General features: G+C 55.0%; 1 protein-coding gene across 1 annotated transcript in view; it reads left to right on the top strand.

Moving 5' to 3' along the window:
• The window catches only part of PLXNA2 (plexin A2), a 210,138-nt gene that overhangs the window by 5,754 nt on the left and 178,214 nt on the right, over nucleotides 1–26,170 (top strand). Inside the window, exons 2-3 of the mRNA XM_081112157.1 lie at nucleotides 17,708–18,972; nucleotides 23,597–23,779. Coding sequence (XP_080968283.1) covers nucleotides 17,708–18,972; nucleotides 23,597–23,779 — 1,448 coding nt within the window. The remainder of the gene's footprint in view (nucleotides 1–17,707; nucleotides 18,973–23,596; nucleotides 23,780–26,170) is intronic.

Here is a 26,170-nt window from a genome sequence, read left to right on the forward strand (position 1 = left end):
AAGCCGAGTGTCCCCCAGAGAACCTTAGCATAAGGCAGAACGTAGGCCACTGGGCACTGGGCCTCAGGAAGTGAAAGGGCAGAAGTTTCTGGAAGCCCTTGCTCTAGGCCATGCAAGGTGCCTTGGAGATGAGCCAGAAACAGCCAGTGCTGATAACGAGAGGCCAGGAGAGAGACTCAGGTGCCTGAGGACTTCAAAGTGGCTGGTGGGGAATGACTAACCTCTCATTCCTCAGCCTCTAAGACCTGCCCCTAAGGATTCTTTCCCCTCCTTCTCCTCCACAGACTTTAAAGGGAGGACACTGGGGTTGTTTTCTATTAGTCAGAGTCCTAGAGCAAGGTCTCCAGGCCCACTCCCTAGGGTTTCACATTGTATTCTATGTAAATCGCATCCCTTTCCGGTCCCCTGGAGCTGGCTGGGGCGGTCCTTCCGGACATGTTATTACTCATCTGTGCTCTCATATCAGGGTCCAGAATCCTGCTGCTTCTCACCCTCTCTGATCCCAGTGAACTCAGTGAATGGATCCCACCAGAGAGAAAATCCAGACTGTAGCCCCGCCCCTTGGCTGAACAGAGAGGCACTTCCCAGCCACCCCTGCCCCCTGCTCCCTGGAGAAGGAACCCCGAAGTTTCTGTAGAATGATGGCAGAGAAGGATGCGAGGAGGGAGTTTAGGGGGAAGGCCAGCTTCAGCACAGTTTACAAACTGTCTCTGATCTTAACCTGGAAGGTAGGGCTCTCCTGTCTCCTTGAAGTGCTCTAATCCAGTCTGGGGTCCCGGATGCCCCTGGACCGGGATGCACAGAACCAGGGGCGTGCGTGGGCCTTCAGCCGCCTTTGTGACACCCTGACAAGTGAATGCTCTCTAGACATAGGCGGAGATCTCTGTATATTTCTGAAGGCTTTGTGACCCCAGTCAAAAATGTAAAGAACCAGTACACCGCCTAGTATACCCCCTCCGTTGCTGGGTCCTGCTCTGGGGGTTGGACTGCGGCTTCGGATGAGGAACTGGGACCCAGCCCCTCTCTTTCCTCCATCCACGGGAGTCGATGGGTGACTCACTCAGAGTAAACAGGAGAAATCCAAGCCGGGCTCTGAATGCCAGGGGAAGCCAGGCCTTGGAATTGCTCTGCAACCCCGGGCAAGTCCTTGTCCCTCTCTGATGAGGAAGCAGCGCAGGGGGCACCTCCCTTCGAGGGAGAGAGGGTGGAAAGTTCCGGAGGAGAGGAAGGGCTGGGAAGGCTACCGGGCTTGCCCCGAAGGGCAGGAGGACAGGGGGCAGACAAGTGGCAAGAGGGGATGTTGCTGCTTTGAAGCGCTTTCCTGCTTCATAAAAGCAGAGACCTCGCAGGGCTGGGTAAATATTACCTTGGCCTCTGACCTCCCACCTCCCCTGATTGCTGCCCCAGCTTCCCCGTACCCGAGGGCGAAGAGCCTGTTCTCTGAACTTGGGGTCCTCCACGGGATGGGGGGCCCAGCCCAAAGCAGACAGGACCTGGCGGTGGGCAGTGTTTTCCAGGAGTGAGGGGGTCAGGATGTCACAATCCCCTGACAAGACTGCCCCCCTCCCCTTTGCCCCAGCTGCCTCGACCATCCTGACAAGTCCCTGGACTCTCCGTGGAACTCAAACCACACCACTAGGGTTTCTGTTAGGCAAACACCCCCCTGAGGTTCATCCGGAAATTAAGAAAATTCAAGTCTGCCGCCCACTGGGAGCGGCCCAGGACCCAGCTGTGAGAGGCTTGGGGAAAAGGATCCCACCAGCCTGCGAGGCTGGGAAGCCTTGCTCTCACCCCAGTGCTGGAGGTCGGGTCCCACCGCAAAGGTCCCAACAGATGGCCAGGAAGGAGCTGGTGTCAGATAGGGTCCTAATGGGCCAGCAAAAAGGGCCCACCTTCACACCTGAGCTCCTCCTTCTTCCTGAAGGATTTCTCACCTCCCCACCATTTGCTCCCGGGTCCGGGGAGGGCGAGGAGGCAGAGCTGCAAGCCACCCTGGGAGAGCTGGCCCCTGCCCTGTACCCAGCACCGTAGCTTCTCCATTTGTGTGGTGGGAATGACTGCTTTTCAGGTCTCCCCACGTCCCCCAGTTGCCTCTGTGCCTGGCGCCAGGCAGAGCAAGATGGTGGGGGGGATTTGGTAGAAGGACAATTGTTGCAAGCGTGCAAAACTATCTCAAAATTGAGAGCAGGAACGAAGCCAAGCTAGGGACAAGTTCTTCTCTTTCTCTGAATTTGTTTGGGACTTTCTGAGAGAAAAAAAAAAAAGGAGATTTTATTTAAAGAAGATCTGTGTGCTGAAGGTTGTTATATATAAAGATAGATAAAAGGCTGAAGACTCAGGGAGACTGGAAACGGAGAGGGAGGCCACTGGCGCGTGGCCCCTGGTTAGCATTAGTTTTTAAATCCTCTCCTGAGGACATGTCTTTATTGATTTCTAGAGAGAGAGAGAAAGGGAGAGAGAAACATCCATCAGTAGCCTTCAGTATATGGCCCGACGGGAAGACATTAGCAGGCGCTGCGTCCCAGGGCCCAAGTGGGACCCTGGGGCACAGGGATTAGATCCTCAGCCGGCTCCCATCATTGGTCAGAATGTAGCAGGAGGTTTGGGGGGCACATCGGCTGTCTTCTAGCCCAAGGAGCTGCCCACTGTCCTCCCAGCTGATGCACAAGGGTCCGTCCCTTGTTGGACGTGCGGAGCGTGGGAAGGCAGCTCTCAGAGGAGCGAGTCCTATGCATTCAGAGCAGTGCCCAAGAGCCAGCTGTGGGAAATGAGTGTGAGGTGCCTTCATTTTCTTTTCTAACATATTATTTTTTTTAAAAAAAAACACGTTTGAACTACAAAGGAAATAGGTGTTCTGTGTAGAATACTTGGGGAAAATGTTTCTGCGTATTTCCTAGCAGCTTTTACCCGGGACCACATAATAGATGTGAAACCCAACTCCACACTGGGGGAGTGGAGCGCCCTGCGTCACATGGCGAGTGGCCAGGCTCTGCTCTCATCTCGAGGAGGTTTGCTGGCCCCAGCCTCGCCCAGCACACCCTCTCGACCTGCCCACTGAGCCACCTTCTCTTCCAGTCTCTCCTTCCCCGACCTCATGCCCAGAGGAGGCAGGCACCTCACAGTGGCGATCCCCTGGAACTGCCCCCTCCCCTTCTCTGCCAGTCTGCTGGCCCTTAGGACACACGGACAGCCTCTCCTCGCTCTGGGCAGGAGCAGGAGGGTGTAGGAAGTTCCCCTTCTCTTCAGTAGCCCCACCAGCTTCCCCCCAGGACAGCAGGCCTTGCTATTTGCACAGCCAGTGGTTCTGGCACCCCTCCCTTCACAAGAGGCCCTATGGACACTGTTTGTGCTTCGGTCTCTATAGGCTCAGCATTCACACCAGGAGAGGGTGAGACAATGACCCCAGCAGCTGCCTGCAGACTGCCAGCTGGGAGCCCCCCACCCCCCCATCCCTGCGCCTTGGGCCAGCCAGGTTTTGTGCACCTCGCACCTGGGCACCTTCTCAGGCAGCCAGGCCCAACCCAGAGGGAATGGGGGAGAGCTGGGATCCAGAGGGCCTGGTCCAGGCCTTTTGATTGGCTTCCACCCGACACTCCAGTTTCCTTGGCCAAGCTTTTCTCTAGCTTTGTTGTCCCTGGAGCCTGGGGGGAGAGAGAAGGGACCTGGCTCCTGAGGACACAGGCATTTCTGGCCTGAGGACAGGAAGGGGCGGCACTTGTCCCGGTAGAGGAAAACCAGAAGCTTCCCCAGGGGCCTGCCCAGGCAGAAGGGGGGGGGGGGGCCAGGACTTACGGAGGAGACTGACCATAATTTCATGAGATGGGCAAATGTTTGTTGACTATCTACTATGTGCCAGGTGTTGCGGGAGGGAGGCACGTTTCTGTGCTGGCTCTTGAGGACCGTGCAGTGTGCCAGGGAAGGAAGGGTATGCACACTAATGCTATTACCCGCGTTCGGTGTGAGTGCTGCAGGACCGAGGAGAGGTGGCCAGAGCCCTCCACCCCCAGAAGGGCCGTCTGGGAAGGGAGTGAGCTCCGCCTCATTTGGAGAACTCAGGCAGAGGTCGGAAGCTGTGGACCAGGTCTTAAGAAGGGATTCCTGCCCGGCCAGCGTGGTTCAGTGGTTGAGCATGGACCTATGAGCCTGGAGGTCACAGTTCGATTCCCAGTCAGGGCATATGCCCGGGTTGTGGGCTCCATCCCCAGTAGGGGGCGGGCAGGAGGCAGCCGATCAATGATTCTCTCTCATCAATGATGTTTCTATCTATCTCTCTTCCTTCCTCTCTGAAATCAGTAAAAATCTGTTTTTTTAAGTAAAGGGATTCCGGTGTGGAGCAGAAAGGTATAATAGCTGATGGCTGAGACTGCCATGCGCCTCCCAGCCCTCTAACCTTGAGTCTCCCTGTTTGCGCCTCAGTAAACTCAAGGAAGACAAAGTTGACAAGTGAAGTTGAGTGTCAGGCCTGCAGCTGCTGGCCTTAATGCCATCGTAAACAGAGCTGGTTCTCACACCTTCACCCCGACAGCTCCCCTCAGCGGCACAGGGTGCCCGGCAGGCTAGGCCAGGGTAAGCCCTGGTCTCCCCGGGAGCCAGAATTCTCCTAATCGCGTTAGAATGAGCACTCCCTCTACAAGCAGGGGCAGACCCTCTGAACCGAGGCTGGTCAGCTCTCGGCACCGCTCTAACTTCTAATCATTGTCATAAGCGGGAGGGAAGCAGCTGCTCGCTCCAGTCTATTATCAGCTTGGTTGGAGACAGAGAAATTTAAATGACAGTAAGATGCTTAGCAAAGAAACGCAAGTCGGTGTTAAAAATAAAGAAAACAAGACAGCTTGTTTCATCGAAATGGAAGGGTTATTAAACAGCCCTGAATTAATCAGTGATCTGCCAGGGGTTGGAAATTGAAGAGCGGCAGGGCCAGGGTAGCAGGGAGGATGTGAGTGGGGGGTGTGGTGGGGAGGAGATGGCAGGTTGGGGCTGCCTGCTCGCTGGGGCCACCAGCAGGGGCTAAGGAAATGTCACAGTCTTTAGAGGGGTGGTAGGCAGCCAGTATTCTGCCTCATGGATAGGAAGAGGGACTCTGGCACCCCAGCCTCTCTCCCTACAAAGTCCTGCCTCTGGGCTCTTTCTATCTGCCATCTCCTGAGCAGCCCCGGGGGCCAACTCCAGTCCTCAGCCCTTCCCAGCCCTCCTTCCCACCAGTCAGGTCTAAGTAGGAGCCGAATGGCCTTTGCCTCTCTCACAGGGGGTCCCCAAGAACCCAACTCTGAGCTGAGCTCCTAATCCCCACCCCACTCCCAAAAAGTCTGTCCTGAGCAGGGGCAGAGCCTTGCCCAGCGGGAGCAGAGAGCGATGGCTGGGGTAAGTGATCTCTCCTTGGAGGTGTCAGGTGGTGGCCCCTGCAACTCCAGGCGGCAGGGAAGCAGGGTGATACGTTTAACTCCAGGAGCCCACGTCCAAGCCCTGGTTCCACACCTGGTGCCTTTGCCAAAATACTTCACCTCTAAGACACCCGAGACTTCCCACCTGTGAAAAGTGACGCTGACGCTGCCCTGTCCCTCACTGGCTTGGGTGGGGGTGGGGGGTGCATTATTGGGGAAACATACATGAAATTCGTAGCGAACAGTGAAACTCGGTCACTGCACAAATGCTAGTGTATGTTACAGGGGGCTCCCCTTGGGGCCTCAGAACTAGCCATGGGGCAGGGCGGGGGCGGGCGGGAGGGTTTCAGGGGGCACTGAATGTGTCTGGGAGGAGAGCTGACTTGCTCACCCCTCGGCAGGGGTGGGGGCTGAGGCGGGGGGCAGGGCCCCATGTCTGTGTGCACATCAGCACCCATCCCACCGGGTGTGCGACGTGCTGGATCTTGATTCAATCACTCCAGGAGCATTCGGAGTTGCTCTTTGACCTCAGCATTCTTTCCCCTCAGCCCTCCCTCCCTCCTGCGTCCCTCCTGGCTGTTTACCCCTTTGCAGACTCCTCTCTCACACCCCATTCATCACGGGGCCAGATTCCCACTCAGGGAGATCTTTTCATCTCTCTGCCCCAGGTGCCCCGCTGCACTGGCCACCGCCTCCCCCTGCATTCCCTCCAGCACATTCTTCCCCTGTGTCAGGCTCCGGTAATTGCTCCCTTCACTTTCCCTGGGCTGCAGGGCTGGGGTCCCAGACATCAAACATCTCTTCTGCTCTGCAAGCTCACCCAGGGCCGATGCCGCTCCTGGTGCAGGCGCAGGCCAGTGTGCGTGCATCTTGGCACAGCCCAGCTCCTTACCAGGACAGAGCTCTGCCCCTCCCTCCGGAATGCCAGCCACCCAGCCATCTCCAGGGTGGCTTTTATCCAGCCCCGCAGCACTTGCCCTGCTGCGGCGTGTGACTGAGCTCCCCTGTCACTTCACAGAGGCTGCTGACGGCTCAGGATCTGTTCTGCAAGAGCTCAGAGTTCCAGATAGAGAGAAAAATAATAGAAACCGAAGGTGGGGCGGTCCAGGGCGGGGACACAGGCTGCTTAAAAAAAGCTCCCTCATAAAAAAGGAGTTAGCTTTTGATTCGAAGGCTTGGCTGTCGGTTCGGAAAAGCACCGGAGAGGAGAAGAGGCAGGAAAGGATAAGGCAGGGGAAGCTCATCCCACGAGCTGGCCAGACCCAGGTTGAGTAGAGCCCAAGGGATGCGGAGCTCCAGCCCGCGAAACTGTTCTCAGCATCTCCTCCTCCCGGGAGAAGGCCTTCCTCTTTCCTCCTCTCCTCCCTCTTCCCTGCCAAGGGTCCCTGGAGGAATCACAAGAGCAGCAGAAGTGGGGTAATCTGGACTGTGTGGGGCCGAAGGGACTGGGGAGAATGGCTACTAGGGACCAGCAGCACCCAGTTCCTTCTCAGCATCCCTAGGAGCTGGGAGCTGGGCGACCACATTCCCCGGCACAAGAATCTCCCCTCACCTGGCTGAAACGGAGCCCCCAGCCTTTGTTGCCATCATATGGGGCAGCTGCCATCGCCAAGGAGATGATTTCCTTGAACTGTGTTTCTCCAAAAACAGGAATGCGAGTCGTTGGTGTTTATTCAGACCCGCAGAGTTTACAGAAAAAACACTTTCACATCCGTCATCTCAGTGAATCTCACCACAACCCTGCGAGGTGTCCTTTTGTGGCTGAGGAAACTGAGGCTCCGAAAGGTTAAATAACAATTCAAGGTCATCAAGTGAAAGTGATAGGGCAAGACCGGCCCCGGGTCTGTCTCCGAAGCCCAGAGTCTGCTCTGTGCACCCACTGCCTGGCTACATGCAGCACAGGGAGCCTGGCCCTGTCAGCGAGCCCTGTTCTGAACACTTCCTGGGGAGTCTCACCCACCCCACTCTGCTCCTGACCGCTTCCTGCTGTCCGTTGACCGTTTCATATCACATACTTCCATGTGACCTATGATACTGTACGATTTGTGGCTTCAGGGCTCTCTTGCCAAGACTCTTCCTGCACAAGCCCAGTCTGCGTTGGGCAGTTTTCAAAGGCAGACTGGTGTCTTCCCGTTCTTCTCCATCCTTCTCCCCACCTCACCCACCTGGCCAGTGAGACTGCTCTCCACCCTGTGGCTTCAAGAGGAATAATCGGCAGGATCCTTCCCAAATGGTTTGCTGCCTTCTTCACTTCCACCAAAGAGCCCTTATGACAGATCACTGAGCTGGGCGTGGGAGTTCCAGCCGCGTCTCAGGTCAGGCCAGCAATTGAGAAAAGGCATTGAATAGTCCCGTCTCCCTTCTCCTCTGCTCCCCGGGGTGCAGACCGAGTGAAAGGCACTGGGCTAGCCCAGCACGGGGTGCTGAAGAGCATGAGGTATTGTCCCTGCCCTCTCTGAGCCTCCAGTTCAGTGGGGAGATGGGACCTAGTCCCATAGTCTGCAAGAGCCAGCACTGCAATGCAGTGTGTGCTAGCAACAGCCATTTCTAACTGACTTTGGAGGAGAGATGGGTGATGGGGGACCTGGAGTCTTCAGGAGGCTTTGAGGGAGGGATGGGTTGGAATAGGCAACGCTGAAAGTGGAGATAGGGGTTCCCAGGAGAGGGGACCGCTCAGGTGAAACTGTCCAAGGTGTTCTGGGGACTCGACACATGAGCCAGTGTCTTGGGAGTGGAGTCCAAGATGGGAAGAGAGGCAGAGAAAGACAGAAGAGCCAGCTCGGGAAGGACATGAACTTGAGTGCGTAGGAGTCCAGCTTTGAGTCCATCTGGGCAATAGAAGGTGCCCCCATGGGTGGACGTCACACTCTGGCCGTGTGCCTGCCCAAGGTAGACAAGGAGTCTGAGGTACAAGAAACGAAGCAGAGCCAGGCACACCGGGCAGGGTATCTACAGCTGCCCAGGGCTTTCTCCGGGGTCACGCCCAGCGCATCGTCCCCTGTGCAGTCTTCCGTGCATTTTCAGGGAGGCGACACCGGGCTTGCTGGTCAAGAGGCCCACTCTTCTGAACACCAGGGACCCCCGACTTGTGGAAGTGTACAAGCCTTGGCCTGGCACGAATGGCCGCTTCCCCTGACTGAGGCTGAAGCAGCACGAGGGGTCCCCAGATGGCCGCCGGGACCACCCTGGAAGCCCCTGGGAGCAGGGGGGTGGGAGGGTCTGTAAGCGAAGCAGGAAGTGCTCTCACCCGGGGGCTCCCAGAGGCCATTACGTTTTCTTCTAGAGGAGAAAGAGGGGGAGACCTTCTGGGGACAGGGAGTGAGTTCGGGGCCAGTCCACTGCCTGGGAGCCGAGAGGAATGCCTGGCGTTTTGTTTGAATTGTTTCTACCCCCTTATTTTCCTCCCTCCGCCTCCCACTGCTGTGGACTGGAGCTGTGTCATTATTCTTTGAAAACATTACAGTGGTTAATGGCAGCATAATATGCCATTATGTGGAGTAACTGTAATTTATTTAACGATTTCGTTGGGCACTTTCTACCCTGTGGCCTGCTCTCCTGCCATGCCTCCCTCCAACTCCCGGCTCTGCCGTGGACAGTGAGGACGCGTGAGAAGGCAGGAGGCGCATCTCCAGGCGCCCTGGAAAGGTCACCAGAATGTCCCCGAAAGGTGACTGCCAGCTAGCACCCCGCTCGCCTCGAGACACCCCTGGATTCCACCGTGTAGCCCATAACTCAACCCCCACCCCCAGCCCTGCGCCGGGACCAAAGTGGGGGCCTCAAGTTTTGACCTTTAAAAGAAGGTACTTGCCAAGTCTTACTTAACATTCTAGTGAGTCTTTCCAGACCAGAGATAAGAGGGTTTGGTTGAAAAATAAATGCTGACTCTCAAGGCAGTGTGGATTAGTGGGGATAGCGCGGCTCCAGAAAGTTCTGTGTCCCGGCGGAATGATTCCAGTGCGGTTCTCCAGCTCCCTGGGATCCTGATTTCCTACCTGTGAAATGGGAGAATAATACCCTTCTTGCAAGATAAACACAAAATTTCCCCTTGCATATGCAAACAGTCTAACACAGAGCGCCATGTAGCAGGTCGTTAATAATAACATTTATGATTTTTTCTAGAAGCAAATGGGAGTTGCTGTGATTTTGCTGCTCGTGCCCTTAGGGTACCAGGTCTCCTAGCATGAATTTGGACTTGACTTTAGCCACATACCCCCACTTTTATTCTTTGGCCTGATTTTGGAAGGAGCCTGAGGATTCTTTCCCCTGTTCTTTAATCCCATAATGCCTACCAGACGGCCCCCCTACCAGGATGGCTTAAGCAGGGTCTGGCTTGGAGTCAGGGGAGCAGTAGGGTGACCTTTCTGAGCTCACCGTGTCCAGAGCAGGCTCGCTCCTAGGGCCTACTGCTCCTAGCCTCAGAGCCCTGCTCACCTGCAGAAATTCTTTCTTCCCCCCGGGATGAGGTGTCCATGGGCAGGCCCTCCTTGCTGGCTGTCCTGACCCCACAGGGGGTTGAAGAGAGCAGAGCCATGGTAGGGGGAGGGGCAGGATGGGGGGAAGGCAGCTGCTTGAAATTGATTGCTCCTGTAGTTTAGTTTATACCCTGGGCTCTCTCAGCGCTGCCCGGGTGGCGACCTTTAGATAATAAAGGGAATTCTGGGAGATTTCTGACAGGCCCATGACATATGGGGCAGGTCTGCAGGGTCAGGCGTGTATCTCCCTGCTCCCGGCCCCAGGGTAATGAATCTTGTTTTGACTTTGCAAAGCCAGCCCGGCCAGTGCCCCCTCCCCTGCGCCACCCCTCAAGTGAGCGTCTTCGGAACCCTTCATAATTCAGGGGGACAACTGCAAACTTTTACAGGCGGCCAGAGCAGAGGACAAACACTGCGTGTTTTGCTAAGGCCCTGCGAGAGCCCGTGCGGTTTCCAGGGCTCCACCCGAGCCCGCTGGGAGACCTGGGGGTCGGGGGGGATGTAACAGAAAACCCTCCCCAGCATGAAAAGGCCCTGGCCAGGACAGGCACAGGCGGGAGCTGGGGTGGGATAGGAGGGCCATCGGCCCTGGGAGTCACACAATATTCCATAAGGTCCTTGGGGTCTGGGAACGGACACACTGACTCTGCTGGGCAGGAGCAGAAGAGCGGGCAGGGGAGGCAAAAAGGCGAGAACCCTCTGCAGGGAGAGCCCAGCCGGGACTCAAGGGGATAAAGCCGGGAGAGGCAAAGCAAGCAGGCTCTCTGGGGAAAGAGGAAGCCTGTGGTGCCATCCTGGTCCTCACAAAGGGGGCAAGACATCTATGCACCCCACCACCGCTGGGCACGAGTATGTGCGTTTCGACCCTGTGCACACACCCCTCCCCTTTTCTCTAAAAGAACAATCTGGGAGCCAGGATGCCCGGGCATGTAACTCCTCCCTGCTCTCAGTCTGCTGGGGCCGCTTAACAAAGTAGCACAGGCGGGTGGCTTCCATAGCAGCGTGTATTGTCTCACGGTTTTGCAGGCAAGAAGTCAGGGTCTCAGCAGGGTGGCGCCTCCTGAGGTCTGGGAAGGAAGGGTCAGCCTCCATCCTTGGCTTGTAGGTGCCATCTTCCCTGCGTGTCTCCTCACATCTGCTTCCCTCTCCGCCTCTGCCCACATTCCCCTTTTGCATTACGGCCCTCCCTAATGACCTCATTTTAACTCGATTTCCTCTTTAAAAACGATTTCCAAATGCTGCCCCGTTCTGAGGTACTGGGGGTTAGGACTTCCACATATGAATGGGGGGTGGGATGGGGGAGACACAGTTCAACCCATAACACCTGCCGTTCTGCGTTTCTTGCCAGCGCCCAGCCCCTGCACATCACCCCACATCTGCCCATCTTGCCAGCTAAGAGGTCGAGTCCAGCGCGGCCATGGGCTCCCGTGGGTCCCGGGCCTGTTGCCTGAGCAGAGAGCCACCCGCAGCCACAGTCACGAGGGCTCATTGCTGAGCCGGACTGTCGGGGCCCACCCCCGGAATCTCCCTCTCTCTGACTCCTTGGTTACTGGAGATCGGATCTGGTTTATCCACCAATAAAAGGGATCGCATATAAAGACAAACAGGGGATGTCTCCTCTCATGGTGAGAGAGGGCAGCTGGATAGACATGGTCGCCAAAAGTTGTGTTGGCTCACACTGGGGTGCCCCAGTGTCATGGGGTTCACCTTCTCTGGGAAGGATGCCAGGAGGGCATGTAGGCCGAGGCCCGTTGTCCTCCAGTCTCCCTCGCCTTCCTTCTCTCTCACTCCGGGGCGAGGTAGAGCCACTTAGCTTCACATAACAGCACACAGAGTCTGGGGGGAAAAATGACATTCGATTAATGAAGCAAACGCAGCTGGTATAGCAGTGACATCTAAATTGTTCCTTTGGTCCCATTATTTTCTGTAGGAAATTCTCCCTCTCCCCACCCCGCCCCCCTTTTCCTTTAAATCGTGTGCATAAAATACGCTAATAACAATCTTGGTGTCTGTGCATGAGTGACAGCTGAAATAAGAAAAAGACTAATCGTACCTCCTGCAGCCCTGTCACATGGAGATTAAATGAGTCTCTCTCTCCCCCTCCCTACTCCCCACCCCTCTCCCCCACTCTCTCCTCTCTCTCTCATGGTCTCTCCTCGGTGAGAATCATGGGCATTTGAATAATAATATTATAGGCGCCATCAGGGTGACAGTGGGGAAAAAATCAGCTCAAACCCATGATTATTCCTTCAATCTAATAATTATTTAAATACCAGATAACGCCTTTCACTCTAATTGAGGCCTTTCAGCTGCCGGCATTCCCCGGGGCCTCTGCGTGCGCCCTCTCGCTCACCTTGTGCTACCGACGTGCCTGGACTACCTCTGAGGTCGGTGTTACACGGTGGCGCTCGGCATGTTTGCATGTACAGCCACGCAGAGGACATTATGCCGGGCCCTTCGGGGTCATTCCACCCACAGGGGACAACCTGGGGGCCCCCCGATCTCACATTTAGACATTTTATCCTCCTAGACATCTTAAAGCAGAAGAAGACTTCTGAAGTCTTCCCTGTCTCTGGGTAACTTATTCCTAGACAGCTGTCGGGACCCTTCACTGTCGGAAAATTCCATCATCTCCTTGGCACTCTGCCCCCGGGGTCCTCTCCGGATAGGATGTCCCCTGAATATCTACCTTGAGTCCCTCCTGCTGCAGCTCTGACTCCGGGGAGAAGAGGCCTCCTGTGCCTGTCAGGCTGTCTGTAACCGGAGGGGTGTGGCACAGCCCCCCCCCCCCCAGCCCCCAAGTCACGGCATAGGTTCCCTTCCTGCCCCTGATGACTTCCTGGGCCTAGAGTCCGTCCCGGGAAGTCCTTCTCCTCAGCACAGAGGGAGCCATTCAGAGAGCTCCCATCACGGGGCCATCATCATTCAAGGCACCTTCTTTCCCCCAAACAGGGCAGCCTCGAGGCAGAACGTGACTGACTCTCAGGACCCTTTTGCCCCATGACAGAGGCAGCGCTAGACTTTTTGCAGAGTTCTGATGGCAGCCTGTCCCTGACTCACTTGGGACAGTTTTTTCCTTTCCGAAGGTTTTAGTTCCTTCATCTAAAAATAAGTCGTGGATTGGCGTAATCATAATGGACTTCAGTATGGGCCCCGAGTGGCTGCTTTAAAGGTGCCACTGATTGGAAAGGAGATGGCGGGGGGTGGGGGGGCGGAGGGAGGGACCTCCCTCTGCTCACCCTGCCCTGGCTCACAGCCTTTCTCTTTACCACCTGGCTCCTCAGGATGCTGGCTGTGTGATCCACTGAGGACAGTCATGATCATAGGCACTTGTTACTGTCATTAGGAATACTATCCTAGCCAGGACGGCGGGGGTGATGATGGGGGTGACGGCCATGACAGAACGGAGGTGGCGGAGCTACAGGAGGGTCCAAGGGTGTGAGATCTACTCTCACGAACTTTGACTCAATTTGACAAAATCACATCCCGACTCTAACGCCTCTTCCGAGCGGTGCCTTTTGCAATAAGAAAAGGACAAGTGAAAGCACGCGTGCCCGGATCTCCTGAGAAAGGCCACGGAGCGGGTCGGCAGGTGGAGAGAACCCTGCACTGAGCTGAACTGGAAATGCCTGATTGTCACTTCCTCGCTGCTTAGCCACCGACGCCCGCAGCAGCTGGTCGGGAAGGTATCCGATGCCTCCACTGGCTGTCACCAGCACCTGCCTCCCGAATCCTGATCGGGGAGATGGTGTCATCGGGCCGCCCAAATAAAATATTCAGTGACATTGCTTCCCACAGAGGCAGTCGTGGCCTCTGCTTGGCATCGGAAGGGCTCGGGGTAAGATGTCCCGGGAGGCTCCGCTGGTAAGGCAAGCGTCCCACCACCGCATGTCCTGGTGCAAGACTTGGGGTGAGGGAGAGGCAAGCTTTGGCTCTTGAGAATGCATGTGACAAAGTGACTTCACGAACTAGACAGAGAGAGGAGAAGCGATGGGGAACAGGAGGCATCCTGGAGTGGAAACTCCGGAGGCTGACATTAGCAGAAGATCGGAGTTAGGAGAAAATAATAGGTATGCAAACTCACGGGCCTATGCTCACTGGCATCAACCAAATCGAGGATGGACGGTTTATTCTAAGACAGAGCATAGAATGGACGGAGGTGAAGAGCTGGAAATATTGACAAATAAATTACTACTAATAAAGACTAATGAATGGTGAACACTTACGATGGGCCAGGCATTGTTCCAAGTGCTCTATCTGTATTAACTGAGTTCACCGTAATAATCCCACGAGGCAGATGCAAGTACTAATCCCATTTGATGCCGATAGTGAGATAGCATCGCAGAATGGCTGAGGACCTTGACCAAGTTTGCACAGCTATCCAAGCATCGCAGCTCAGCGTTCATGCATTTAACCATTGCACCGCACGGCTTCTCGTCAGAGGTACCAAGGAGGGGGCTCGTCCCCCTTCCTCTGAACGCGGAGAGGAGACTTGATCCTTGCCAGCTGGGCCCTGCTTTGGAACAGCGATCTGGTTCCATCAGCCTTGGCATGGAAACACAGAGGCCCTCAAATTGCTGTGGGAGTCAGTTGTCCTTGTGAAAGCCACACTCCTGAGGTAGAGTGGGCGTCTTCCCTGCCACCCCTGCCCTGCAGGAGACCACGCCGCCTCCTGCCTCCACTCCGCCAGCGCCTGCTGCTCCCACACGGGTGAACCTTGAGCCCCATGGGATGAATTCGCTTGGCTGGTCACCAAGAGTGGCCTGTCTCAAAGTGGATGCTGATGGAGGAGTCAGGGTTGGGGGGTGGGGGAGAAACAGGCCCAACTGTGGTGGTCTGTTGAGAATTCCTGACCTAACCAGCTTTATCAGGTCGGAGGGAAGGACCTCCGCAGCTGTCTCAGTCACAGACTAGAAGCTGAAGGAAGCAAACCTCCAGGCATTATTTCATCTGAAAGAAGAAATCTTACAAACTGGCTCCTGCAAGCCCCCTTTATTTTAAAAATCAAGTAATGGGCTCAGGGAGATGCAAGACCAGTCCAAAGCCATATGGCCCATGGCTAACAGAGACAGGATTTGAATCAAAAGCTCCTGAGACCCCCACTCTTCCTCCTCCCCCATGACTGCATGCCTTCTAGCCACCAGACCAATTTCCCCATTTCAGCTCTCAGGATCCTGTGCCTCTGCCAACGTCCCCGCAGGCAGCCGAGGGACTATGTTGGGACTTGTGCAGTGGTATGATAGAGAAGATCACCTCAGATCTGTTCTCTTTCCTTTGACACATGCTTCCCAGATTGAACCCCTTCACGGGGTCAGGGAAAGCTGGGGATCAAAGGTCTACCCACCGTGTCCATTCCCATGGAAAGAAAGAATATGAGCAAAAAAAGGAAGCCGGGGTCCCTGGCAGGATTCCTGAAGTGTGGTCTCCTGGGGAGGCTTCGGTGAAAATAGTAACAACGAGCAGAGGCTGAGCATTCAGTGTGCCTGCCAGCCAGCGGGCTAAGAGGTTCCCCTGCGTTATCTCATTTACTCTCATGACAGCCAGAGAGGTCGGTACTGCAGGGATCCCCACTCTCCCAGAAAGGGAGATGAGACTTGGCTTGCCCACTTTCCCAAACTTGTTCCCAAACTCTGCCTACCAGCAAAGCCACTCGTGATTCAAACCCTGTCTTGGGATGTTGGGTAGAGAGGTGAGACGGTTGATCTTAGCCTCACACTTTGTCCTTTGATGTTATCTCTGCTACCAGGACCTTCTTCCTGTAGCCACGGGCTGACTATAATGTGCATGTACGTGGGGCTAAATAAGGTGCATGGATGTCAGGCTAAACGTAATGTGCATGTATGTCATGGAGAAGGCAGGAGAGTGCTGTCCACAAACTCAGTGCCGGAGTGTCAGAGAGCACTTTCTGAAAGGCAAAACCCTAGCACCATGTGGTGACAGTCATTTTCCTCCTTGTGGCTCCTGGTGGGACACGCTGCCCTTCCCCCGCTGGGACAGGGGCATGCCCAGCACAGCCTCCGGCCTCCCGTGGCGCCCTGTCCAGTGGGGACGTGAGGATTCTGTTATTTCCTTTTGCAGCTCCTCTTGAGGAATTCACGTCCTGCAACCAGCCCCTGGACATCGCTAAAAATAACCTCCGGTTTTTAAACTGAAAGCTCTGCCTGTCGGAGGTCTTCCTGGTGGGTGCGGGCGCGGGGCCGGAAGGGCCATGCTGGAGTCCCCGAGGTCAGCCCGGGCCTCACGCCGCAGTGGCCTTCCTCTTTCCGAGGGAGCCCGGGCCTCATGAGTCACCCCGCGGAGCTGGTTGGAGGAGAGCGGTCAGGTGGCCCCTCTGGCACCGCGGTGGCTGTCAGGCCCTGGGCCCAGGGTGCAAGGGGAGGAAGGAGAGTTTCTAAAGATACGGAGTAAATTCCTGAGGTGGCGCCTGGCCTGATTCTAACCCAGTCCAGCCAGCCGGGTGGGTGGAAGGAGGCAGGACCCTGCTACGCTGCCTGGGAGCCAGTTCTCCATCCTGGGCCGGGGTTTGTTCACTTCTGTCGCCTGGCTGCCTAGAGTTGCCTGCCCTTGTCTGAGAAGGGTGCCGGGCCATTTGTCCATTTGTCCAGCGGGAGAAAAGAGGTCCCTGCCAGACGGCGCGGCTCGCGGCCTCCTTCTGCTGCTGTCCCTCTTCTCACCGGCCATGAGCCGCGCTCTCAGAGTGGGGGACAGGCCCCTCTGCTCCCCTGGCCCAAGCATCTCCAGAAGCCCCGGAACCCCCCATTTTGCTCCTCTGGGAGGCTTCCTTGAAAAACAGAAGGGTCTGGAGGGAGGGGAGGGAGCGCAGGAGTCAGGGCAGGGGACAGGCTCCGAGCGTTAGGCTGAAGCCCGGGGTGACCTCATGGATCCTTAAATAGTCACGAGGCCTCGGAAGTAGCTACAATGAGACCGACCCTCAACTTGCTTTCGTTTGCCTCTCTCACATTTTCCAAACCCACCCAGGCCTCTGAAGCTGGGCTCAGAGGGCCAGTCCCCATAGCGAGGAGGCCCGCCTGCACAGAAGCAGAAGTTGAAGCAATGTCCCCAGGGCCTGGCAGCCCCCTCACCAGGTGGCAGTGACTGGCACCCGCCTGTCTCAAAGAGGAATGGGTGGGGGGTGTCTACCCATCTCCCCCGGGCTGTTCAGGTTCCTGAACAGCACGGGTGACAGTTCCAGGCCTGTTGGCCACAGCGTATCTCACATGTCTCACAGGTTGTAACAGGTAACATCAGGGGTTCTTCTGGAGAGGCTGAGGCTGAGGGGCAGCGGGAGGCACTGTCATTCAGAAGTCCTTCCCCGAGGAGGACAGAGCTTGAGGAAGTAAGGAGGTGCAGCTGCGTGAGGGGCTGGAAGTCTGAGACCAAGAGGAATTTTGTTTGCGATGTCCCGCTCTGGGCGTAGTTGGCCAGGGGAGCCCAGGAAAGGGCCTGCCTTCAAGCATTTAAAACCGGGAGATTTCCACCTGATGGGGAGAGGGCAGACGTGATACCCGGGAGGGAAGACTGGCTTTAGTCCCGACCCGGGATCCACTGGCCCGGTGAACTTGAACTGGCTTTTAACCTCTCTGAGAGATAAAAACGGTGTCTTAAGAGGACAGAAATAGAGATGTTTTGTAAAGCAAAAGAAAGGAATTTACAGCGTAAAGGCTGGAGACCAAAATAGATGACAGGATTCCCTGAACAACCCCAAGAGGGAGAAAGTCTGTTAAAAATAGAAACACTGAAATACTCAAGGAAGAGATGCAGAGCCAGCCGGGGCTGGGACTCCAGGTCAGGCCATCCGATTCCCTCCTCTCAGGACCGATTTCCCGTCTGACCTCCCTGCCTTGTGTTTTCCAGAACCATGTGAGGGCCAGCCCAGGACGGCGGCGTGGATGAGCGCTCAGAGGATCCGCCTCCTGGTCCTTGCCCCGCTCAGCATGGAACAGAGGAGGCCCTGGCCACGGGCGGAGGTCGACAGCCGGTCTGTGGTCTTGCTCTCCGTGGTCTGGGTGCTGCTGGCCCCCCCGGCAGCCGGCATGCCTCAGTTCAGCACCTTCCACTCTGAGAACCGAGACTGGACCTTCAACCACTTGGCTGTCCACCGAGGGACGGGGGCAGTGTACGTCGGGGCCATCAACCGGGTCTACAAGCTGACGGGCAACCTGACCATCCAGGTGGCTCACATGACTGGGCCGCGGGAGGACAACAAGTCTTGTTACCCACCCCTCACCGTGCAGCCCTGCAGCGAGGCGCTCACCCTCACCAACAACGTCAACAAGCTGCTCATCATTGACTACCCCGAGAACCGCCTGCTGGCCTGTGGCAGCCTCTACCAGGGGGTCTGCAAGCTGCTGCGGCTGGACGACCTCTTTATCCTGGCGGAGCCGTTCCACAAGAAGGAGCACTACCTGTCCAGCGTCAACAAGACGGGGACGATGTACGGGGTGATCGTGCGCTCCGAGGGGCAGGACGGCAAGCTCTTTATCGGCACGGCCGTGGATGGAAAGCAGGATTACTTCCCCACCCTGTCCAGCAGGAAGCTGCCTCGCGACCCCGAGTCCTCCGCCATGCTGGACTACGAGCTGCACAGTGACTTCGTGTCCTCCCTCATCAAGATCCCCTCCGACACCTTGGCCCTGGTCTCCCACTTCGACATCTTCTACATCTACGGCTTCGCCAGCGGGGGCTTCGTCTACTTCCTCACGGTGCAGCCCGAGACCCCCGAGGGGGTGGCCATCAACTCGGCCGGAGACCTCTTCTACACCTCGCGCATCGTGAGGCTCTGCAAGAATGACCCCAAGTTCCACTCCTACGTGTCCCTGCCTTTCGGCTGCACGCGGGCTGGGGTGGAATACCGCCTCCTGCAGGCGGCTTACCTCGCCAAGCCCGGGGCCTCCCTGGCCCAGGCCTTCAACATCAGCAGCCAGGATGACGTGCTCTTCGCCATCTTCTCCAAAGGGCAGAAGCAGTACCACCACCCGCCCGATGACTCCGCCCTCTGTGCCTTCCCCATCCCTGCCATCAACTTGCAGATCAAGGAGCGCCTGCAGTCCTGCTACCAGGGCGAGGGCCACCTGGAGCTCAACTGGCTGCTGGGGAAGGAAGTCCAGTGCACCAAGGCGGTAAGGAGGCACGCACCTGCTCTGCCTGATGTGGAGCTCCGGCTCCGGCTGCCCAGCCCGTGCTCTGTTGCACACCCAGGTTCACGTCATCAGGTGGTCACCAATCGCACCGAGTCTGACCTACACCAGACACACGTTTGTTGGTCCACTGAGCCATTCCAAATATGGTTGACCCTTGAGCAATGGGGTTGGGGCACCGACCCACAGTGCGGACAGAAATCCACTTATAACATTTGACTCCCCAAAAACGTAATTAATAGCCTAGTGTTGACTGGAAGCCTTGCCCATAACATAAACAGTTGATCAATACTTATATTTTGTATTACTGGATATTGTATTCTTAAAGTAAGCTAGGGAAAAGAAATACTAAGAAAATATAAGGGAGAGAAAATACATTTATAGTATTTATTGAAAAAACATGCATGTTGCTCAAGGGTCAACTAATATATATATATATATCAATAGCCTACACAACACCAGGCACTGCCGGCTTCAGTGGTGACCTGAACAGCAAAGCCCCCTGCCCTCATGGAGCTTTCATTAGTGAGGCAAGACAAATAAGCACACATCACATATGTAGCCTGTCAGATGGTGATGATGGCTGTAGAGAAAAATAAAGCAGAGAAAGGGAAGAGGCAGTCCCTGAAAGGGTTGATTCATTGAGCAAAGACTGAATGAGGAGGGTAAGGAAGCGAGCCATGTGGGGATCTGGGGAAAACATTCCCGAGAGGGAACGGCAAGGGCCAAGCATGCGGGGCATGCCTGGCGTGTGTGGGGACCGGCAAGGAGGCCACTGCAGCTGCATCAGCGCATGTGGGAGAAGGAGTGGGGGAAGGTGAGGCGGGCGGTCAGAGATAACAGGATCAGATGGTGTCTGTGCAGAGGCTTGCAGGCCACTGGGAAGCCAAGTTGGGGTGTCGGGTAGGCAGGTGGATATGGAAGCGGAGGAGAGGGAAGGGAATTAAGCTCGAATGGTAGATTGCAAACTGGAGAAACATAATCCGGTGAAGGGAAGAGAGGAGGAGAAAGGGAGCTCCGGATCCAGGCCAGAGGGCAGCAGAGACAAGATAAGCAGTTGCGAGCACTATCCTGTCAGAGAGGGTCCCAGTAGAATATTCACCAGCTTGTCAGGTGGGTCCTTTCAGGGTCACGGCCTCTACTGATGGGTCAGTGTCAGAGCCGGGGGCCATTGGTCAGTGCAACTGGTCCTGAGGTCAGCCATGACATCGCTTGTCTGATTTTGCTGCTTTTCTGGGCCTAGAGATGAAACACAACCGAGGCCTAGATATATCTGATGCGGGTCAGAGCCTCCTTGTCTTGGAGCTTAATGCTTAAGGGCTATTCTCTGGCCCCCTCCTCCCTTCCCCCGCTAAGGGGGTCTAACCCAATAGACTAGAAATATGCCAGGGGAGCATCAAAAATGCATGACCAGCCGAAACCAGTTTGGCTCAGTGGATAGAGCGTCGGCCTGCGGACTGAAAGGTCCCAGGTTCGATTCCGGTCAAGGGCATGTACCTGGGTTGCGGGCACATCCCCAGTGGGAGATGTGCAGGTGGCAGCTAATCGATGTTTCTCTCACATCGATGTTTCTAACTCTCTATCTCTCTCCCTTCCTCTCTGTAAAAAATCAATAAAATATATATTTAAAAAAAAAAAAGGAAAAAAAAAATGCATGACCAGAAACATGAATGGTCGGGGGGCTCTAAACCACATGACCGGGGATATGCTAGGGGACAAAGATACCCTGGGGCCAGGTCTTTGTTTTCCCAGTTTTGCCCTTTGCTAGGCACCTGGGGCTTTTTGTACCTGGCTGTCATCCTTGTTCTACTCAAGTCTACCTGCCTACTACAAGTCCAAGTTATTTCTGTCTAGCCACGCTGCTTTAAAGAAAGCCACACTCCAAGATCTCACCATTTGAGCAAAAGTGAAGGCGCATCAGGTGTTTGGGAGGATCTGACAGTTTAGAGGACAGAGAGAGAAATGTCAGCCATTCCCAGGGGTCTAGACTGAGAATAAACCGTTTTGCTCATGGTCTGGACATTCTAGAGTCAGGGGGGATGGTAGAGAAACCCACAATCACCAGCAGACTTTTGCTTCTGTCATCATCTCTCAGAAGCTGGCTTGGACTATGGCTGTGTGCAGACTCTGCAGCTATGTCAGCCCCAGGAGACGGTGGGAAATAAACCGAAACCTTGACAGGGACTTGCAGAGTTGAAAGGAAGGCTGATGATTACCTGGTCCACCCCTTTCACTTCACAGATGGGAAAACCGAGTCCCAGAGCGGGCATGTGACACATCAAGGTGGAGTGGCTAGTTGGTCTTAGAGGCAGGACTACAGTCTAGATCTTAGGAGTTTTCCAGGGCCCCTGCTGCCTGCCGTGTGGGGATGAGAAGGACAAGTAGAAGATGTAAAAGGTAGTAGCTGTTCCTCTGGCTCCATTCCTAGGCACAAAATTCTTTCCACATGGGCTCCCGTGGTGTGCTGGTAAAGGTTAGACAGCTAGCTCTATGCAGGCTGTGGCGGCGGCGGTGGTGGTGGTGGGAGCCTGGCCTAGAAGCATTTGCTAATGTCCATGGTGTGAATGCTCCCACCACAGCCAATTTCACGCCACTGGTGTGATGTCACTGAATGCAGAGATCTGCCGTCAACCCTCAGGGGCTGGCTCCGGCATACCCCTGCTCCCTTCCCTCCCTTCCTCAGAAGCTCATCCCTTCTGCTGGGGCAGGGCTTGGGGTGTGGTGGTGGCTCCAGCTTACCAGAGTTCAAGGTTATCTTCACCCTAAAAGTTAGTTCTCTTTCCTAAAGAATACACACACATACACACTCACACACATACTCACACCCTCACATACACACTCACTTACACACTCACACACACACACACACACACACTCACACACACACACAAGGGCAGCACCACCATTCCTACCAGCAGCAGGAGCACAACTCTCTCCAAAACACAAGTGTCTGTTCCTGTGTTTCTCAGGGAGGGAACAGAAGGAAGACCCTGGTTTAGCAAGCACATGTCCTAGCTTATACGCCAGTTATTTTAAGGCCAGGAGGCCGCTGACCAGTGAGGCACCAGCCAGCTATTTCCTGGGAAGGGTGAGAGGAGGAGGTTGAAGGGAACAGGTTGCAAGTTTTTCCCTGACGCTTTCTACGCGACAACAGTCATTTCCTTCCTCTTCTGGGATGCCTTTCCAGACCCAGAAGAAACAGCTGTCACAGGACTCCGGGCTCTCAGCTGGCCCAGAGTGGGCAGCCTTTGCCCGCGGGATTCCAGGTGTATAGTCCACTGAGGTGTTTCGGAGGGCCTGTCACAGCCCAGCCCCAGGATGGGCACTGGGCAGAGACCACAGGCCCTTTGGTAGCCCCTGTCCTCAGGAAGCATACAGTCTTTTTATTTACATAACTGAATGCGATCTTAGAAATAATCAATTTAACACCCCCCTTTAACAGCAACCAAAGAGGATGCCACTGGTCCAAGTTGATACATAGAGGTACTTAGCGGTAGAGCAGAGGCTAGAACTCGGGGCTTCCTACTTTCTGTCCAACTCGTTTTTCATTGGTTTAAGGTGATCTTCTTTCCAAAGCGCCCTAGTCTCTGTCAATAATGAAAATATAAAAATGAATGGAAGTGCCCCTAGTCTCTCCTGAAAGATACACAGAGGCATAACACCACTCCCTTCACCACTGGTGGCAGGGCGGCTGTTACCTGGACAGGGCGGGAGGCCTATACTGGACAGTGGAAATCATTACATAACTTCAGACTTTCCTGCATGCATTGTTTCATTCGCTCTTCAGTCATTCTCTCAGAAAGGTGGGCAGGTGGTTTGACAAATGAAGAAACTGAGGTTTATATGGATTAAGTGCATTTTTCAAATTAAAATTTTATGTTCGACATTAAAATGACCCTTTCCAATCCATCCCCCGTATAGAAAGTGGTGAATAGTTGGCTTAAAATTCTTTATGCCCAAAGGGAGGCATGGCATCCCAAACAAACAAGAAATCCTCTCCAGGCTGGTAGAAATCCGGGGGTGTTGCCTCTGGACCGAACCACTACTGTCTAAATAGAAAGATCACCAAAATGGCATGTCCACCGAGACATTGAAATGACCAGAAAGTGAGTTTAAGCCAGCCGTGGGCAAACTACGGCCCGCGGGCCGGATCCGGCCCGTTTGAAATGAATAAAACTAAAAAAAAAAAAGACCGTACCCTTTTATGTAATGATGTTTACTTTGAATTTATATTAGTTCACACAAACACTCCATCCATGCTTTTGTTCCGGCCCTCCGGTCCAGTTTAAGAACCCATTGTGGCCCTCGAGTCAAAAAGTTTGCCCACCCCTGGTTTAAGCCATCAGCTTTACAAATTACCCTGGATCTCTTGATAGAAAGGGAGTGGGGACTGCAGGTAAATGAGGAGGAAAGCTGGTATCACCAGATGCCCCTGTGGGACACATGGGTCAGCTGGTGAGATGTTGGTTACAGCGAGTGTCAGGGCCCTGCTCCTGTGTCACACCTCGCCGAAGCCTGGTCCTAGGCCTGGGGCTTAGGGGTGGGCTATAGACTGATGGCCGTGACTCTGCTGTTGTTCACCCCCATCTCCTCCCCTTCCCTCCAGCCGGTCCCCATCGACGACAACTTCTGTGGATTAGACATCAACCAGCCGCTAGGAGGTTCCACGCCGGTGGAGGGCCTGACCCTGTACACCACCAGCCGGGACCGGATGACATCAGTGGCCTCATATGTTTACAACGGCTACAGCGTGGTGTTCGTGGGCACTAAGAGTGGCAAGCTGAAGAAGGTAAGAGACTGCGAGCCCGCGGCCCCTCAGCTCCTCAGCTGGGAGCCCCTTCTGGAAGGGAGCTGTTGGTGGAGACTGCACAACAGGCCACTCTGATTTTCTTGGCAGACGGGTCGGATAGCGGAGTTATTTTTGTGGCTTATCTTCTAGCTGTTTCCCCAGCCATTCGTCAATGGGTGTGTAGGAAATGCAAGCGTGTTTCACATTGCCCACCCTTCAAGGAATTAGGAAGGTGGGTTTGCCTAAGGGAGAAAAACACTGCACTCTTTATCTCCAAGTTAAGAAGAACTGATTTGATTATTCGATTCTCGGTATTATAAATAGCTAACATCACGAATTCCTCCCCACAGCCCGGAGAGTTGATTGTACTGGTCAAAAGTCTTTGTTGAGTTCAGAGCATCTGGCTGAAGCAGATGAGGGGGTCTCCATTCTAAGGACAGGGCAAATGGTGGGGCTGCCCTCCGAGGGCACATGGTGCCTGGGGAAGACGCCTTCCTTCGGTCTCTCCTCTTTCGGAAATTAGAGAGTCTTCACTCCTCCACTCCCACCCACCCCCAAGCCCTGAGCTTCCAGGAGGAAGTAGACATCTTAACCCCTGACTGCCCTGGGCACCTCTGCCAACGGGAGGGCCAGGGCCGTCTGGGCTAACAGTGTGGGCGCCCTTGTGTGCAGCAGGCTTGTAGCTGCTTGCCTGGTGCTTGGGTGCGGAGACCGAGCACGGTCTGGCTCATTATGTGGGATTACGGCGGCCACATTCTTTCCGGTCCCAGCTAATCCCCTTTCCCTAAACTTACCTTCCTGCCACCTTTCCCCAGCCCTCCCCCCACCTGTGGATCACGCCACGTCTCACCCTTGATGTTGCCATCACCCCTGTAGCTCTTCCCTCCTAATCCATTTAGAGCCTGGGAGAGATGTTATTTGGGAACGAGGGTGGCAGGGCGGGAGCCTGAGGAAGAATTTCCGTGATCTGCTTGTTCTGAGCTGCTGCCAGAGGAGGTGAGAACAACGGGCCTGGGTGTATATGGAGGTGCTGAACCCTCCAGACCTCTTCTGGTTCTCATGAGACCAACGCCCTTTGGCCCTTTCTCCTTTCCCTGTGCCGTGCCCGCTCCTCTGCCAGCGAATCCTGGCTTGGCTTTTAGACACATGGAAGGGAGGCTGAGTGTGGTCCCGGCTTTCCCAAAACAAGGGAGGAAAGGAACTGCCTTATGAGATTCCATTAAGATTCAACAGTGATATATTCGGCCCACCGGTGTGGCTCAGTGTCGACCCATAAACCAGGAGGTCATGGTTCAAATCCCGGTCAGGGCACATGCCTGGGTTGCAGGCTCCATCCCCAATAGGGGGCCTGCAGGAAGCAGCTGATTGATGATGTTTCTCTCTCATCGATGTTTCTATCTCTCTACACCCTTCCCCTCCTCTCTCTCAAAAAATCAATAAAAACATAAAAGTGACGTATTCCACCAGACAAGGTTCAGCTTGGACCCTGCGGCTACTGCTTCCCTGCTCAGCAGCTTCCTGTACTCCTGTGCGGTTGGGTAGACTGCTCCTTGCAAGGGGGCTTTGGACCAAGGGGCCTATGGGAGCTGAAGTCCAGCCTCAGCTCTCCCTGTCAACCATGCCCCTGAAGGTATAAACATCCTCCCAGAGAGGCTGCTCTTACTAGTCTCTCTGCCCATAGAGACCACCTTTTTCTAAACCACACAAGGGCTGTCTGGGGCAGCAGTAGCCACAGGGTTCTGGATCACTCATGTAACTCCGTCTCCTTTATCCTCTTGAAAGTTTTATTAAAAGCAGGGGCCATGCTTTATTCATATTTATTTCCTTCTTTCTCCCTAATTTCTCCCCATGTGTGGTCACACATGGGATAGCCCTCAAAAGTGTTTTGAAAAATAGAACCATCCTCTAAGGAAACTTAGAGATCATCTGGCCCAATACCCTCCGTACTCAGCAGGGAAACTGAGGCCCAGGGACTTGTCCAAGCCTAGAGACTTGCCAAGTTGCTTCTTGCCTCGACACCGAGTTTGACACCATTTTTTACTTAAAGAAGCAGCCACAGAGCCCAGGGATGGATGCTGGGAACAATCTTTGGGCGCAGACTTGCAGGAGGGGTCAGACAGGGGCTAGTGCCTCCACTCTTTTTGGTCTTGGATCTGAGTTAAGGAGTCAGTGTTTGCTGAACGGACAGGTGAGGACTGAATGAAAGAAGAACGACCTAGCCAGACTCAGAGGGCCCCTGTGTTGACCTTCCCCATGTCTCTGTGTATCTTGCACAGCACACAGCAGGGGCTGCTTGGGGCATCTTTCCAGGCCACACACCCGAGCGAGCAAAGTTCTCCAAACCCTGGCGGGCGAGTCCTTATGGAGGCAAGTCAGCCGGTTCAAGGGCAA

The sequence above is a fragment of the Myotis nattereri genome (genome assembly GCF_964212035.1).
Source record: "Myotis nattereri genome assembly, chromosome: 18".
Classification (NCBI taxonomy): Eukaryota; Metazoa; Chordata; class Mammalia; order Chiroptera; family Vespertilionidae; genus Myotis; species Myotis nattereri.